We start from the raw sequence: 16527 nt of genomic DNA on the forward strand, positions 1-16527 counted from the left end.
CCGTCCTGGGCCACTCTCTTGTCTTATTTGTTTCATTTGGAAACTGAATCAGGAATTCCCTGTGCACAGCTTGCCCTTCCGTTCACAAAGAGCTGGGGAAAACAACACAGAAAGCCCCAGGACTAAAAAAATTCTGTTTATACAAACGTCCCATGGTGGGTCCGGATCCGGCCCGCCTGAGCAAGATGTTTCCTTGGAGCCAGGGTCCTCCTGCCTGCTGTCACTCAGGCAGAGGAGAGCGCGGTCTTTAGATCTGTCCAATCAGGGGGTCCGTTGGAGCAGGTGGGTGGGGCGATGCTCCGGGAAGTCGTGGTGGTCTGTACCCTGTCTGGCTGCCTGAGGGTTCGTGTTTTCCCTGCCTTTCATGATCACTGGGGTACAGCCTCTGTACAGCTGTGATCCGTACCGGTTGTGGGAGTCGTAGGCAGAACTCGGGAGACCCAGGAAATCTGGAAATGGTGAGTGTGCGGAGCCCGTGCAGAGACTGGGAGGAGGGCCTGGAGGGAACCGGCTCTAACCGGCGGTGGAAGGACGCGGCCGCCCCGAGGTCCAGTGTGGAATCTGCGGACGCGGGGCTGCCTGTGGCGCCGCTGGCACCACAGCGTGGGCGGGCAGCTGGGACACCGCGTGTCCTGTCCCGCCACTGTGCGTGGTTACTTCGAACCGGCCCGGAGCCTCTCTGGGCAGCTCTGGGCCCGCAGCCCCGCGTCTCCCCAGATGGCGCGGTGACCACAGGGAGGGTCGTCGGGGGATAATTGTGTCTGCGAGTTCGTACTTGGGAGAAGCTGTGGCCTGTGGGGTCCCCAGTCCCTTCTTTCTCTCCAGGGGCCCTCCGTTGTCTCCTGAGTTTTCCAAATGTTTGAAGAGCAGGGTGTCAGATCCATGACCCTGTACCCCTAACCTAGCTCTTTCCAAGACTGGCAATAAATCCTTAAATTTCTAGTTCCCTCCTCGCGTTCTGAAGCGCTAACTTCCCCTCTGCGATTCATATCAGCATTATCAACTATTTGTCATTTTTTTCCACTGAGCCATAGATAGCTCATTTTAAAGACTTAACTTTTTTTTTTTCTGGATATTTTATATGAGAGGAGAGCCGGGAATAACCACCTGGAAAACTTGAAATCCTTGAAATCAAGTAGCTTGAAATCCCCATTCCTCTTCCCAGGACTCCGCCCCACCCCGGGTATAGACGTCTTGTGGGAAGTCCTTTGGGTGGAGGCTCCTCCTTGAATCTTTCTTGGGTATTTTGTCCCGTGAGTTCGGCCTCTCCCCGGATTTGTCACTTAAAAAGACTTACCGACTAATTTATGTCTGTTTTTCAATAGGGGTAAAATGTATTTAATTATAAAGCTTGAAAGACAGTATAAAATAGTTCGGAACAGGCATAAGAGATGAATTTCCGAAAAAAAAAAACAAACAACAAACATTCCAGTCTTACATTCCATTTCTGTAGAATTCTTTCACTCTCTCTTCCCCTGAGCATGTCTAGTAATTTTCTGAGGTCTACTTTTTACTTTTGATGGTTTCAAATAAATTCCAGGTTCAGACTTGCAGGGCAGAAGTGCTCAAGTATGAATCATTATTTACAAACCAATTACTTTCCCTGGAAATATAATTAACTGACATATTTTTCTGAAAAGAATAGATATTAAGGATTTTATAACTGAGCTAGTAGAAGACCCTTATAATTTTATTTCTTCCTTTCCATGTAACACTGGGTTTATGTGAATTTGGTGGATTGCGCAAACACTGAGTATCATTTAAAATATCAGTGGTGGTCCAAAGCAGCTCCAGTACAATCAGAAGCTTGTGGTCAGTGACCCAAGCCAAGGTTCCCTTGACCTGCAAAGGGAAGCACTTGAAGGCCCAGTGATTCTTCCTGGGGAGCCTCCCCCTGCAGGTATCCTACCTGCTCACACCTACTGTGGAGGAGCCTTCACATTGAGAGAAGCTGCAGCCCTGGAAAGATGGGGGTACATGTGTACATGGGGGAGGGGGCGATGATGCACATTCTGAGGTTATAAGCTGTGGTTTTTTAGGGCTAGACATTTTTAGATCTTGTGTTCGAGTTTTCTATCCACAGTCAGTGTAATTCGTGCACATTGAGAAAGTCTGTGACGATCAGGGGTTCTTTCTCATAGACAAAGGGTTTATGAATTGAGGAGTTCATTTGGGTCAGAACTTAAACGGAATCAGGGTGAGTTTTCTCACTGTGAGCATGGAAGCCTGGGGGAGGGAGCGCTTCTGTGCTTACAGGAAAGGGAGGGATGTCGAGCTCCCAGAGTTCATTCCTGGGGCTGCTCAGGAGTCCCACCCTCCTTCCCCAAGGGACTGACCCACTACAGGGGTTCTGCGTTAACCAGGAGTGCCTAGACCACCCCTGCTTGAGATTATGTTTATCCCTCTGAATCTTTTATTTTATTTTTCCCTGAACTATAAGGAAGCAGTCTGCTTATCTGTTTTGATTCCAGTAGTTGGTGTTTCTTTTCATTGGTTGGTTTCCTTTATCCAGTGAATATTGCAGCCCTCTGATTCTAGTGTCCATTAGCACCTGGGCATTTAAAATATAACTTAATTGAGAGATACCGTGTGAATACGGCCAGAGATTTGGGGAACCAAATAGAATTTTGGTTGCATTTAGGCAGGAGAACTTGAAGATCTGAGATGGGTGCTTTTTAAGTTCTCAGGTGCTTTTTCTATTTTTAGGTCATTTTTTGTAAGTCCACGTCTTTAGAGAGCTTTAGGCCGTGCTATGCCTGAGTATTAGTACAGGCAGAACCAGGAAAAAGCTCCAAGAATGAAAATGTTGCTTCATAAGCAGACGGCAGGGAAAGAACTAAGAAAGAGGCTGCCACTCCAGTCTGGTGATGATTTTATTAAGGGATATTTACATACAAGGCAGGGGTACTAGTACTTGAATGCTTCCAGTATGGAAAATTACATGCTTGACCAGGTTTTGACAACAGCCTGTGCCAGGAACCAGCACATAGCAGGAGGCCGAGGTGGAGTGCTGATTTTTGTCAGAAAGAACATGGATTATGATTAGACAGACTCTGGGGGAGGGCAGCGCTGCAGAAAGCAACTTCCATCCAATCGTGGTCTAGTTTGTGAGATAGATAGCGGTCACATCATGGAAGTCTCCACACTAAGGCAAATTAATTACCGTTTTAATGGATCTAAAGAAAAAACAATGGGATATGTGTTTTCATTTACAGGAGGAAAACACCTCAAAGCTTATGCAAATCTTTGAAATTTGTAGTCTATTTCAGGGCTGGATTATAAACCCCTAATGCATTATAATATGCTACTCAATCCTGAAAATATCTCAAGCGTGAAATATAGTGGATAGAAAAAGTATTATAATGTCCCTTTTTTTTTTAGATAGAAAAGGATGTGTAAATTTTTTATGATCTAGTGTTTGACATCACTTAGTGTTTAAAAGACATCACTTAGTGTTTAAATCTTAGAGAGGTTTCCTATGCAGAAAAGTTAAAATTCAATTAATTTTGAAAAGCAAAATTAATTAATAATGATTCATCATAGGAAAATGTGGTATATATAAATTTCTATCCTGTTTTAAATAATGAATGGCAAAGCTATTTTTGAAAATGCTTAAAAGAGGAAACTAACTTAAGATCACTATCTTCATGTTGCTCCTGTGCTTATTCTGCCCACCCTCCAATCACTAGGTTTGATCACTTCTAAATCATCCTGTTAGAGTTTCTTTATATAAAAACAAGCCAGATTGTCTTGTGTTTGTTCTTATAATGAGGAGTCAGGGTCCACATATTTCACACATGTTTGACTCCTGACAACTTAACCCCCATCTCTCCCTTTCTCTGGTGCTTCTTATCTGTCAGGCTGATGAGGACCTGGAGGCCCACACATGGGAAGCTGCAGCCCTCCTGTGGGCTGTGCTGCCCTGCGCTGTGTTGTGGACCCACCGAGCCTAGGGTCTGTAGAACCTCCAAGTTATGAGTTTAGGTAATTCCTTGTCTTTTGGCACAGTACGGGAGTGGGGCACTCATTAAAATGAGTCGAAGGTTTGATTGAGACTGAGGTCACCCCAACAGGATGATGTCTAAGGGGCATTCGGGGATGATTGTACCCCGTGAATGAAACAAGCCCATCAGACAGTCTCTCCTTAAAGAGTAGGTATTTCAGATAGAGAGAGAGGAGACAGGTTAGGCAGCCCATAGCTGGTGGGCCGGGTCCTCTCTCCTGATAGCAGAGGGCTCCCCAGGTTCCTTATGTACCTCTGCTGCTGCTGCCCCTGCCTCTGCCTCAGTGCAGACCCTGACCCTGCAGCTATTGGGGACCACACCCATAGCCTCACTGTGGCACAGTGAAGGAACTAGTTCAAACCAGATGTAAGCCTAGGGTTCTTAAATCCTATATAGTGACCATTTCCATGGATGAGGCCTCTAATCCTGATGGCACTGATTTGGGGACCCTCTGGAGGAAGAAATTTATGAATACTAGGGTAGAGAGGACACCCATTTACCTGAAGTTTACCCAGTGACCTAAAATACAAAATAGGAAAGGACACGCGAAGAGGGAATAAGAGGAAAAAGGGCATTGAAAAAAACCCCAGAATTTGACCCAGCTGCAAATCTGAAATTTATCAGAAGTATTTAAATGAAAAAGATAAAAGGGTGTGTTCCTTGGCTTTTGAGCCTCTAAAACATAGGTTTTGAGTTAATGTGACCACCTCCTGTAATGCAGTAATTCACAAACATTCACGAAGTTATTTAATGCTGTGTTAAATTACAGTTATACTTGGGCTCAGTAAATTTAAGCAAGGTCCCCCATGACCTCAGGGGAATTACTTAACATAATATAGAGGACAAAGTGGTGTGTACTTGGCCTGAAGCATCAGAAATCTTTGCCTTTTCTCACACTTCCAGCACCGATTGTCCTAAAATGTCCCATCATGAGCAGAACAGCTCTGAACCAACAGTTCATGAATTTAAATTATCTTCACCTAACTGGCTTCAGAAAATGGACTCCATGGGCCTTAACCCTGACTGAAATTAGTACGGCCCAGTGTAAAGTAAACAGGACCCTCAAGGATTGAAAACTGTTATAAGAAACCTTTTAGAGAAAAGTGATTATCCCCAGTGCCTCTTTTGAATAGCGGAATTTGGCCTGTTCTTAAACCTGGAAGAATGAATGACACCTCCCAGTGGATGACTACAACCTTCAGGCTGTGGTGGCACCAGATCAGACCCTAGTCCCAGTTCACAACATTATGGGAATTACTGACCCTATCCACTCACAACTGGTACACATTCTGCTATCACAGATTTGGCCAAATCTGGTCTGTTCAGTGCCTGTGTCAACAGCCTCCCAGCTGCACTTGGCCTTCATCTCTGAAGGGGTATCACACACCCTTACCTGGTTCCCCTCAGGGAACCCCAGCACCACTGCCGCTGCACACAGTCTCTGCAGGTAAGATCTGAGCTGTGTTTACCTTGCTCCATGGTAGAGAAGAGATAGGACGTGACATTAGTAACATTCTTCTTTGTGGACATTCATTTGACATTCAGCACATAACATGTATTGACAAAAGGGGCGCACAAAAAGTGGATGGGCCATTGCCCCAGATATTATGAGGCCCTGCTACCTTGGTTACATTTCCAAAAATAAACAGAAGGCCCCTCAATTTGTGACACCATGAAGAAATAGCAGTAGTCCCTTTCAGCACCCACAACACTGTCTAGATTCTTATGTGTTTGGGAGGTAGTGTATTCCTATTTACAAATTTTACTTGAGCTCATTTATGCTGTTACTTGCAAATTGGCCCACCTTGAATGTGCCCCCCCTGCCAAACAGGCTGTTTAAATTGCCTACAGCAGATACACCTGACAGTGTCCTCAGAGAGCCCCTTACTAAAGAGCCTTCTCTATAGAGTTACCCATGATGGCCTCACATTGTAATATCTGTCTCCCTCTTTTAGTTATGTTGACTAGATGCTTATCAATTTTATTAATCTTGTCAAAGTACAGCCTTTTTTTTCTTTTCTCCATTGGTTTCCTACAATTACATGATTTCTAATTTTTATTATTTCTTTAATTCTGCTTACTTTGAGTTTAATTAGCTCTTTTTCTTTTATTGTTTCCTAAGGGAGCTACTTACATTATTGGTCTTTCTTTTTCTAGTGTATTTGTTTAATGGCATAAGTTTTCTTCTAGGTATTGCTTTTGCTGCATCCCGCAACTTTTGATAATTTGTATATTTATTTTATGTAATTCAAATCATTTTTCATTTCTCTCGATACTTTTTCTTTGATCCCATGTATTATTGAGAATTATGTTGTTGAATCTCCACAGATTTGGTGATTTTCCAGCTATCCTGCTATTATTGATTTCTAGATTAAACCTGTATGGTATGAGAGCTTATTTTACGATTTCTGTTCTTTTAAATTTGTTAAGATGTGTTTTGTGTCCCAGAATGTGTTCTGTCTCGGTGAAGGTTCCATATGAACTTGAGAAGAATGTGTACTCTGCTCTTGTTGTTTACATGGCAGTGTTCAGGTCAACTCTGTCTTTTGTGACTTTTTGCTGCTGGAATTTATAATTTGTGATAAAAGAGTATTAAAATCTACAGCTGTGGTAGTGGATTCATCTGTTTCTCTTTGCATTCCATGAGTTCTTGCCTCATGTATTTTGCCCCTGGGTTGCTATGCACATATATATAAGGGATTGCTGTACTTCCTTGGAGATGGACTGCTTTTTCATTATGTAATGTCTCTCTTTATCTCTGAGTGCTTTTTTTTTTGGTCTGAAATCTGCATAGTCTGAAATTCCTATCCTCATGCCAGCTTTCCTTTGATTACTGTTACCGTGGTACATTTTCTCCATGACTTTAGCTTTCATCTATCTCTGTGTTCATATTTAAAGTAGTTTTCTTGTAGACTACATATAATTGTCATTTTAAAAATCTGATATTACAGCACTGTATTTGTCTTTCAGTTGTAGTGAGACCACTGATTAAAGAGGTGATTGATACACTTGGATAATATCTACCACAGTTCGTCCTGTTTTCTATATGTTACGTTTGCTCTTTGTTTATTTTGCTCTTGTACATTTTCTGCTTTCTCTGGCTTTAATTGAGCATTTTCCCTAATTCATTTTCTTCTTATAGCATTATATGTATTTATTTAAACTTTTTGTGGTCGCCCTTGAGTTTTCAGTATACAGTTACAACTGAGCCACTGCCTAGGTCAAGTTACAGTACACGGTGTCACTGGTCACACACTGTTTCCACTTCCCTCCTCTCACATTGTCCTATCACATTGTTGTCATTTTTTCCACTTATCCATAACTTATAGTTGTCAAATACATCATTACCAATTCTATTTTAAACAAAGCGTCATCTGTTATGTTAATTACAAGAAATACGAAAGATATTTTTCCTTCATTTACTTCTTTTATAATCCTCTACTTTCATCACTTACATTTTTTTCTGATGAATTTTTTAATGTTTCTTTCTAAGGAGGTGTATAATGTCAAATTACTTGTTTTTCCTCTCAGAAAATGTTTCTCCTTTATTTTTGAAGAATAATTTTGTTTGGTAGAGAATTTTAAGAGATTGGGGTTTTTTCCCCACAATTTTAAATATTTCATTCCACTCTCTTCTTGTTTGCATGGTTTTTGAAAAGAAGTTTGATTTAATTCTAATTTTTGTGTCTCTCTTACTAAGAAGTTTCCTTTCCCCTCTGGCTTCTTTCAATGTATTCTGTCTTTGATTTTCATCTAGTTCAAATATGAGATACTTGGATGTGAACTTCTCTTGTTTTTCATGTTTGGTGTTCTCTGACCACACTGAATCTTGCTGTTTATCATTAATTTTAGGAAAGTCTCAGTGATTGTTACTTCATCGGTTTCTTCTGTTCTTTTCTGTCTTTTACTTCAGATATTCCCACCACATGTATTTAACCTTCTGTTTAAAGAAAGTTTTCCTAGGGTTCATGGATACCGTATTCTATTATTTTGTTCTTGTCTTTGCATTAAACTTTGCTGACATAGATTTTTTTTTTTTTTTTTAAGTACAGGCCATGTTAAAAACAATATTTGGACATATTTAAAATGTCATGCTTATTATTTCTTTCCCAATTTTGGAGATACCAGATTGCCCTGTGATCTAAATTTTCTGATGGATCAAATAAGAGAAGTTCATTTCAATTTTTTTTTCTTTTTTTTTGCCTTTTTGAATTTGGGAATGACAGCTTCTAAGTTACTTAAATGCCAGACCAGAAACTGGCAGTCTTCTTTTCCAATTTTTCATGATTGATGACTGACAGCTTTAGAGCCTCATCCTTCCTTCCCCTTGTGCCCCACATCTGTACAAGTTGATAAGAAACCTTAGTGCTCCCTCCTTTGTGGTAGCAAGTGATTGAATCCATGCCAGATTCTGCCCTTTTGTGTGAACACTCTCCTTAGCTCATCTCCAACCTTACGAAAAAATAAATCCATACACCTTTTTTTTTTTTTTTTTTTTTTTACCCCTTGCAGGCTATTTCATGCCTGCTTGAGAGGCCTTACTATCTTCAGAAACCTCAATTGTGGAAGCACCTACTGGCCATGTATGGTGTCATGAACTGAAGGATTCCCATGCTCAGGTTGAGTGATCATGATTCTTTATGCCACAGAGGTGCTTGGAAATGACAGAAGAAGGGAGGGCAGCTTCTAGAGTAGTTGCTCAAGAAATGCTTCCTCCTGATTGGAGAATGGAGATGTTATGTTCTGTTGCCTAAAATCACTGCTTCAGCCTCTACATATTTTATTATCATGAATAAGTTCACTATCACACTATTATGAACATCAGTGAACTCCCTTGCAGTCTAAAGTTATTAACCCGTCCCTCTGTGTCAACAGGACCCAGAGTAGACTGTTAACGGTTTTGATGGAAAGAGCACTTCTGGCATATTATTATCTCAGTATGTGTCCATGTGTGCCAAACATTGGCTGGAACAGCCCTGAGGCACAGGAGTTTAGGGATTGGGTGTTCCAAGTTGTCATGCCTTCTTGCTCGTGTCTGAGCTCTTAAGTTCCAAATAACTTTCTAGACCATCAAATCAGATAGAGTGAGAAAGGAAGAACTGAGGCTGTGATAAATATTACATAACAGCAGTGCTTCTCCATAAGAATATTTTCTTTCAGCCAGCTACATACAGTTACTTTTAATGTCCTGGAAGAATTAGGACAACATGGCCAGGTGGCTTTATTAAAAGTTGGATTTCCACAGGCCTCCTGGACTCTCATGTTTAGTGATGGGACTAGAACAAAAAGCTTGTAGTTCTTCATTATGTTTTTATTCATTAAAACCTTGTGCAGATATTAACATCTGCCTCATGGAGCACTGTAATTGGTGGGAAATAAGGAAGGAGATGAAAGAATTTTTCTCTCAAGAAATCGAACTTAAAATGATAATACTTGTTTCACTTGAATAGCATTTGTTTCCCAACATTCTTTGAATCATGCTGTTAGAAAAATTAGGACGTAATGTGATCACAGTAAGAATGTGTAAATGATTGCTATATGTTCATGATGCTCTTAAATTTATGAGGAAGTAAATGTGTTCAGAGAGTAAGTTTCTGATGATAAAGTCATAGAATAAATATTTGGAGACTACAGAATCATATGTAACCTTCTTGTAACTAGAGTGTAGATGTGCAGTGTTGTCAGTCTCTCACATTTTACTGTACACGTAATTGGAATTTTTTAGGATTTGGTGGCTTTTGAGGATGTGGCTGTGAACTTCAGTTTGGAAGAATGGGCTTTACTGGATTCTTTACAGAAGGAACTCTACAGAGATGTGATGCGGGAAACCTTCAGGAATCTGGCCTCAGTAGGTAAGAATGACAAGTTCCCTTTCTCAATTAGAGATCAGGTGTTTCTCACCTTTCAACAATGTTCTCAGATGTGTAAGGTGGGAAGGAAAGACATTGGTAAATAAACTGGGCATGGTCACAGCTCATTGTAGAGCTAGAATCTAATAATTTTTCTATAATTTCTAATACTTTGGAATCATTTTTCTGGGTCTGCATTTTAGGAAAAAAATGGGAAGATCATGATATTGAAGATCAGTACAAAAACCGGGTTAGAAAACTAAGGTGAGTCACAATCACAATAGAAATCATTGTCTAACATGACAAGTCTGGTATTCTGTAAAATTTTCAAAAGAAGCAAACAGAACAACTGCTGCTTCAAATATACACTTCTCAGAAAATTTTCACCAAATTTCTTTCTTATATATGATAAAAATGTTCAGTGTTTGAAAAGTGGTTCAAAAAGAAAACAGTGTTAGTAAGCCCTATATATGAATATCACTGTTTTGATAATAGTAAGGCTGAAAGTCCTCTTGCAGAGCATTCAGTACATGTATTCAATTTCAGGCCATTCATTCAGACAAGGGGAAAACCTTCAATTTTGCTATAAATCAACAAAATGTAATTTAAATACCTACTAATAAACATAAAATCTCTGACAAATTGTTAATTATGTGCGTCTTGTTTTTTACAGAAGTCATATGGTAAAGAGAATCTGTGAAGGGAAAGAGGGTAGTCAATGTGGAGGAAACTTCAGCCTTATTTCAAATCTCAATCTGAAGAAGAAAATTCTTTTTGGGAGAAAACCACAGAAAAACAGCGTGTGTGGGAAAGTTTTCATGCATCATTCTTCTCACAGTAAGCACATCAGATGTCACACTGGATATAAGCCCTTTGAGTATCAGAAATATGAAGAGAAGCCGTATAAATGTAACATCTGTGGGAGAGCCTTCAGTTATGTCCAGTGTTTTGAAAAACATGAGAGAAAGCACAATGGAGAAAAAACCTATAAATGTAAGGAATGTGGGAAAGCCCATAGTTCTTCAACTTCACTTCAAATACATGAAAGATCCCACATCGGAGATAAACTCTTTGAATGTAAACAATGTGGTAAAGCCTACAGATATTACAATGCCTTGCAAACACATGAAAGGACCCACACAGGCCAGAAATCCTATGAATGTAAACAATGTGGTAAAGCTTTCAGTTCTCATCTAGGTTTTCAAATACATGAAAGGAGTCACACTGGAGAAAAACCCTATGAATGTAAAAAATGTAGTAAAGCATTCAGTTGTCTCAGTTACCTTCGAAGTCATGAAAAAATTCACACTGTAGAGAAACCCTATGAATGTAAGGAATGTGGAAAAGCCTTCAGATATTATCATAATTACCAAACACATGAAAGAAAATTCACTGGAGAGAGGCCGTATGAATGTAAGGAATGTGGAAAAGCCTTCAGGTGTTATCAAAGTTTTCAGAAACATGAAAGAATTCACACTGGAGGGAAACCCTATGAATGTAAGGAATGTGGGCTAGCCTATAGATATTACAGTACCTTACAAAGACACAAAAGGACTCACACTGGAGAAAAACCCTATAAATGTAAACAATGTGGTAAAGCCTATAGAGGTCACAGTGCTTTACAAACACATGAAAGGACTCACACAGGAGAGAAACCCTATGACTGTAAGGAATGTGGAAAAGTTTTTATTTCTCATCTAGGCTTCCAAATACATGAAAGGAGTCACACTGGAGAGAAACCTTATGAGTGTAAACAATGTAGTAAATCCTTTAGTTGTGTCAGTTATCTTCGACGTCATGAAAAAATTCACACTGGAGAGAAACCCTATGAATGTAAGCAATGTGGGCTAGCCTACAGGTACTACAGTACCTTACAAAGACATGAAAGAACTCATACTGGAGAGAAACCTTATGAATGTAAGGAATGTGGGCTAGCCTACAGATATTTCAGTACTTTACAAAGTCACGAAAGAATTCATACTGGAGAAAAACCTTATGTATGTAAGGAATGTGGGAAAACCTTCAGATGGTACCAAAGTTTTCAAACACATGAAAGAAATCACACTGGAGAGAAACCATATGTATGTGAAAAATGTAGTAAACAATTTAGTTGTCTTCGTTATCTTCGAAAACATGAAAGAAATCACACTGCAAGGAAACGCTATGAATGTAAAAACTGTAATAAAGCATTTAGGTATCCCAGTGACCTTCAAAAACATGAAAGAAATCACACTGGAGAGAAACCTTTTGAATGTAAACAATGTGGTAAAGCCTACAAAGATCAAAGTTCCTTACAAACACATGAAAGAACTCATACTGGAGAGAAACCCTATGAATGTAAGGAATGTGGAAAAGCCTTCATTTATCACACAACATTTAGAAGACACATGACAATGCACACTGGCGAGAAACCAAGAAAAGTACAGAATTTGGGAAAAGCTTCAGTAATCCCATTTCCTTTCGAAAGCATGAAATAATTACCTGTATAAAAACTCTTGAATGTAAACAGCTTGGGAAAGACTAATTGGTCCGCATTTTTACATGTGAAAATTCCTATGAAAAAGAAATTAAAATGTAGGTAATGTAAGAAAGCTTGATAGAAATTAATTCAGGTGTAAGTGACAGAAAACTTTCAACATGAAACGTTTATTATTAGTGTTGTAAACATACTGTGTATATTGAACCTTTTTTTATAGTGCATCATTGGACTGGATTTCTATTAATTTCAGAAATGAATATTCATGTGAGGTATTTCTGAGAGTTGTCTTTCAACAATAGTACATAAGATAAATAGTGCTTTTTTCTTAAAGTATTTAATAGTTCTATCGATTGTCAGCTAAGCCTATTAGATCAATGGTTGAATTGAAGTATATTTTTTATATGTTGTTAGGCTAAATATTTTTTATAATATTTTGTTTTAAGGGGCTATTGAAAAATGACAGTTTGGTATTTGGGTGTTCCTAGTGACTTTTTCTAGTTGCCTAGTGGCAGTCCCTCTTAACACAGCTCCTTTTGGTGGGGGTGGGGTGGTGAGTATTGGAGCTTTTTGTTTATTTTCCATACTAATGACTAGTAAGAATAAATTTTATGTGTGGCAAGTTTAGGAAAGAGTATAGTATCATGTGAATTTTTATTTTCATATTTGGGCCTTGGCTTTTTGTTCTTCCTTCAGACTGATGTTGGGTGAATTGACTATGAGTTATGAAGAGAGACCTGTGATAGGGCAACAAAATCTAGAGCTGGAGATTATCCCTCCCGTTGGGTAATGTTAGGAACTTGATTTTCCAGTTCATGTTAGAATTCCTTTGTAGCCTTACTTCTATGAGATTCGGAAGGCAAAAATGAAGACAGATTTTGGAGCCGCCAGACAGATAAATAGGAGCTTTGATGATAACGTCTTCCAGCCCATTATCCAAATTCTTTGACCTTCCAATCAAAACTATTCTCAAAACCACCAACAACTGTCTGATATTTATTTTCTGAGAAATGTAGGTTTCCGCTGATGTCTTCACAAAATCCACATCAAAGATCCATCAGTTTAGATTTTTCTGTCACTCCTCTTATGTCCACCAGGAAACTATTTCAGCCTTTCATGCTTGTGAGTATTCTTTGGTTCCCTTCTTTGGATTATATCTGTATAAGGTCTAATTCACATAGGAAACAGCTTTATGCTGTTAATAGTTCTGGTGAGTATGTTTTCTTGATTGACCGTGACATCTGCAGTGGTGCACTGAAAAAGAAGGACATGGGAGTGTGTTTTTCTGCTGCCTTGACCTGGTCCTTCCATGTGAGAATAAGCACCTTCCTCCTGTCAGGAAGATTGTGGATGTTTCCTGTTACTTGTAGCTAAATGTAATCCCTTGGAATGTTTTCAGTTGTGTTTGATTGTATGTGATTAAAAGTATGTATTTTTTTTGGTCAAATGAGCATTTCTGTAGGTCTTTAATAAAATTTAATTGTTAGCTAAGCTGTTGTATACTAACAAATATTGTGTTTTTCAAATGTTAATATGTCTCATAATTAGAGATTTTAAAACAAACTTTGCAATTCTCTTCATTTAATCATTATACGTTGAGTCAATTTTATCATGTGCATTTCAGTTCAAGTAATTTTTCTTCAGGCATATTTTATCTTTTATAGTTACAATTTTTGTCATGACTCTAATTGTCCTTTTTGCCTAATCCCCAAACCTGAAATCATGGTTTTCCTCAGTGCCCTCTTGCCAGTGACCTGGAGGATCGCACCTGTAGTCAAAGAGAGGAGTGTAATTAATTCTAATAATTAGAGTGACCGCAGAGTACACATGGCTGTGGGGTGTAACATAAAAGGTTGCCTAGGACTTTGTTAGGATTTGGCTTGTGTTGGGACTATTTGAGGCAACACAACGTTTTTGTATATTGAGTGCTATGAGGAGGTAAACATTATGTTAATGATAATATAAACCTTGTTTTTAGAATGTGAAAACATCATAGTAGAGCTAAACTTGATTTGTAAGAACTCCCAGTGAGTCATATTGTAAGAGGAGGGCAATATTGGTCATTTTTATGATTTGGCATTGTCGTATTTACCATTTGTGAGACATGTTTACAAAATACTTTTTCGTCTTGGTCCATCATGGTCAATGATTACCTTTGATGAAGGAAGTATGTGACATCTTGCTCTTCAGCAGGATAAGACTTGGCCTAACAGATTGCAGGCCAGCTCCCAGTCCTCTGAACTGGCTTATGCCTTTAGTACTTATCTGAACACTGGCATATTTCCTATGGTGTATTACATTGTTTACCACATAAAGTACCTCAGTTAAAATATGTAAATTCACTTCTTAGCATACTGCATAATGTTTTTAATATCACCTTTCTGACTCAACTTTAAGTTTAGGTAAATTGTGAGAGTACACAAGCCTTGCAAGGGAGAAAGACAGGACCACTGGTCCAATCAAGACTTTCTTGCTCAGACTGTACCCTTGGTGCTAATATGTCAACATCCCCTGTTGCCATGCACTTCAGAGTTATTGTAGCCACCTTAGCATAGATAATCAAGGCACAGTAGAATTTGGGTACAGTGACATGAGACAAACTTGTTCTTGCAGTCCTGGTGCTTAAATTTTTGTGGGAAAAGTAAGGTTAACAAATGGTAAAGCTTTGGTTTATAAGGGCTTTGAAGGAAAGTAAAAACTGATGTGGCATAATAGGCTGGGTGTATATATATTTTTTATGACAGTAGGAGCTCAATGAGTGAGGATATTATTATTGATCACTTGTACTTCAGCTATATAATACAGCTTAACCACTGTTTCCAGGACAGCTTGGTTATGGAAGTAAATAATAGGTGGCAATATAGGATGTCCTGCTTTCATTGGTTAACAATAAAGAATCACCATAGAGATAAAAACATAAACATGGCTCATATTCTTTTATTCAGTTCTTAACAAAATCTTGTGTATATAACATGTAGTCATGAATTTGGACATTGTTTTATGGAACTTGAGACTTTGTTGATTTTAGCCACAGATATTTGTAGTGTCTTTCTGTGTTTAATGTCATTTGAGAGGATTTATCACTTATTTTTAAGCATGTAAAACATTATTGTATTTGACATGTCCATAATGCTGCTGTACACACTGAGTGACACATGTGTACCCCATTGCACCATGGAGTTCTCTTAATCAGAGAAAGAGTTACATTCATCTGCACCATTCTAGCCCATCCTGAGTTTACTTTATGTGTAGGATGATATCTGTGCAGGTCCACTGTGATTCCCCAGTGGAAACACCACAAACAGGTATAGATGTATAAAGGCAGTCATTCAAGGAATAACTGAGGTGAGTTACAGAGAGGGAGTACTATTTTGAGTGATACCGTAATTGAGTGGGACAAGAGAGATGGGAAATTTTCACCATCTTTTTTTCTTACATGAGTGGCTAGAAACCTCTTGTTTCAATAATCCTCACAGCCCCACAGCTCATTTAGCTGTTGACAGGATTCAACAGCTATGTTTAGACTCCACCACATTTTCTGGAAGTCTGAAAAATACAAGTAGCAGCTTCAAGTAAAGAGCAAAGAAAATTAAATCTTTGTTCATTTTTATTTTTAGAGTTAAGGAAAATTAGGTGGGGTTTTGTTCATATGGGCACCACAAGAGTGTTCTCTTGGGGTGATGGCATGTTTTCCATTTTCAATGGCAGTATTTCTATACATTTGAGAAAATTCACAAGTATACTTAGTATTATATATATTTAATAGAAATGAATAAGACACTCCCTTTCATATCCTGAAAGAATATTAAGCTCCCCTGAACCTTGATTTCTATGTTTTCAACACTTCTTTCCAGTACTGTGGGATCCTTCATGGGAAAGATTGAAAGTTTGCGGTGAAGAATTCAGTCCCTACCAGGCCTTTCTTGCAGCCCTGTCTCAATTGAGAAAGTGTCCTCTGGGGTTACACTGCCCTCATCTCATGCACGTAACTAGGAGTGAAGTGGGAGGGCTCCAAGAATCTGTCCTGGAGTTTAAATCAGGCTCCTTGGACAGATCCCTGGATGACCTGTGGCTCTGAGATAAAGGTACATCCCAAGTGGGGTCTGCCTGGGGACGCCTCAGTCATGGGCGTCAGCATCATTTCCTTCCATCTCCTCCACAGCCCATTTCCAGCTCTTTGTTTCCCAGCCCAAGCCTA

General features: G+C 39.2%; 1 protein-coding gene across 1 annotated transcript; it reads left to right on the forward strand.

Annotated features, from left to right (window-relative positions):
• The first annotated feature begins 291 nt into the window (after positions 1-291).
• Positions 292-15250, forward strand: LOC105301926 (zinc finger protein 14-like). Its single transcript, XM_011374791.2, is given in 6 exon segments — positions 292-458; positions 1773-1973; positions 9730-9856; positions 10057-10117; positions 10527-12265; positions 12268-15250. Coding segments are annotated over 5 exon segments (2043 nt in total). The 5' UTR covers positions 292-458; positions 1773-1967; the 3' UTR covers positions 12378-15250.
• Positions 15251-16527: the final 1277 nt, after the last annotated feature.

This window comes from Pteropus vampyrus, unplaced genomic scaffold (genome assembly GCF_000151845.1).
Source record: "Pteropus vampyrus isolate Shadow unplaced genomic scaffold, Pvam_2.0 Scaffold255, whole genome shotgun sequence".
NCBI lineage: Eukaryota > Metazoa > Chordata > Mammalia > Chiroptera > Pteropodidae > Pteropus > Pteropus vampyrus.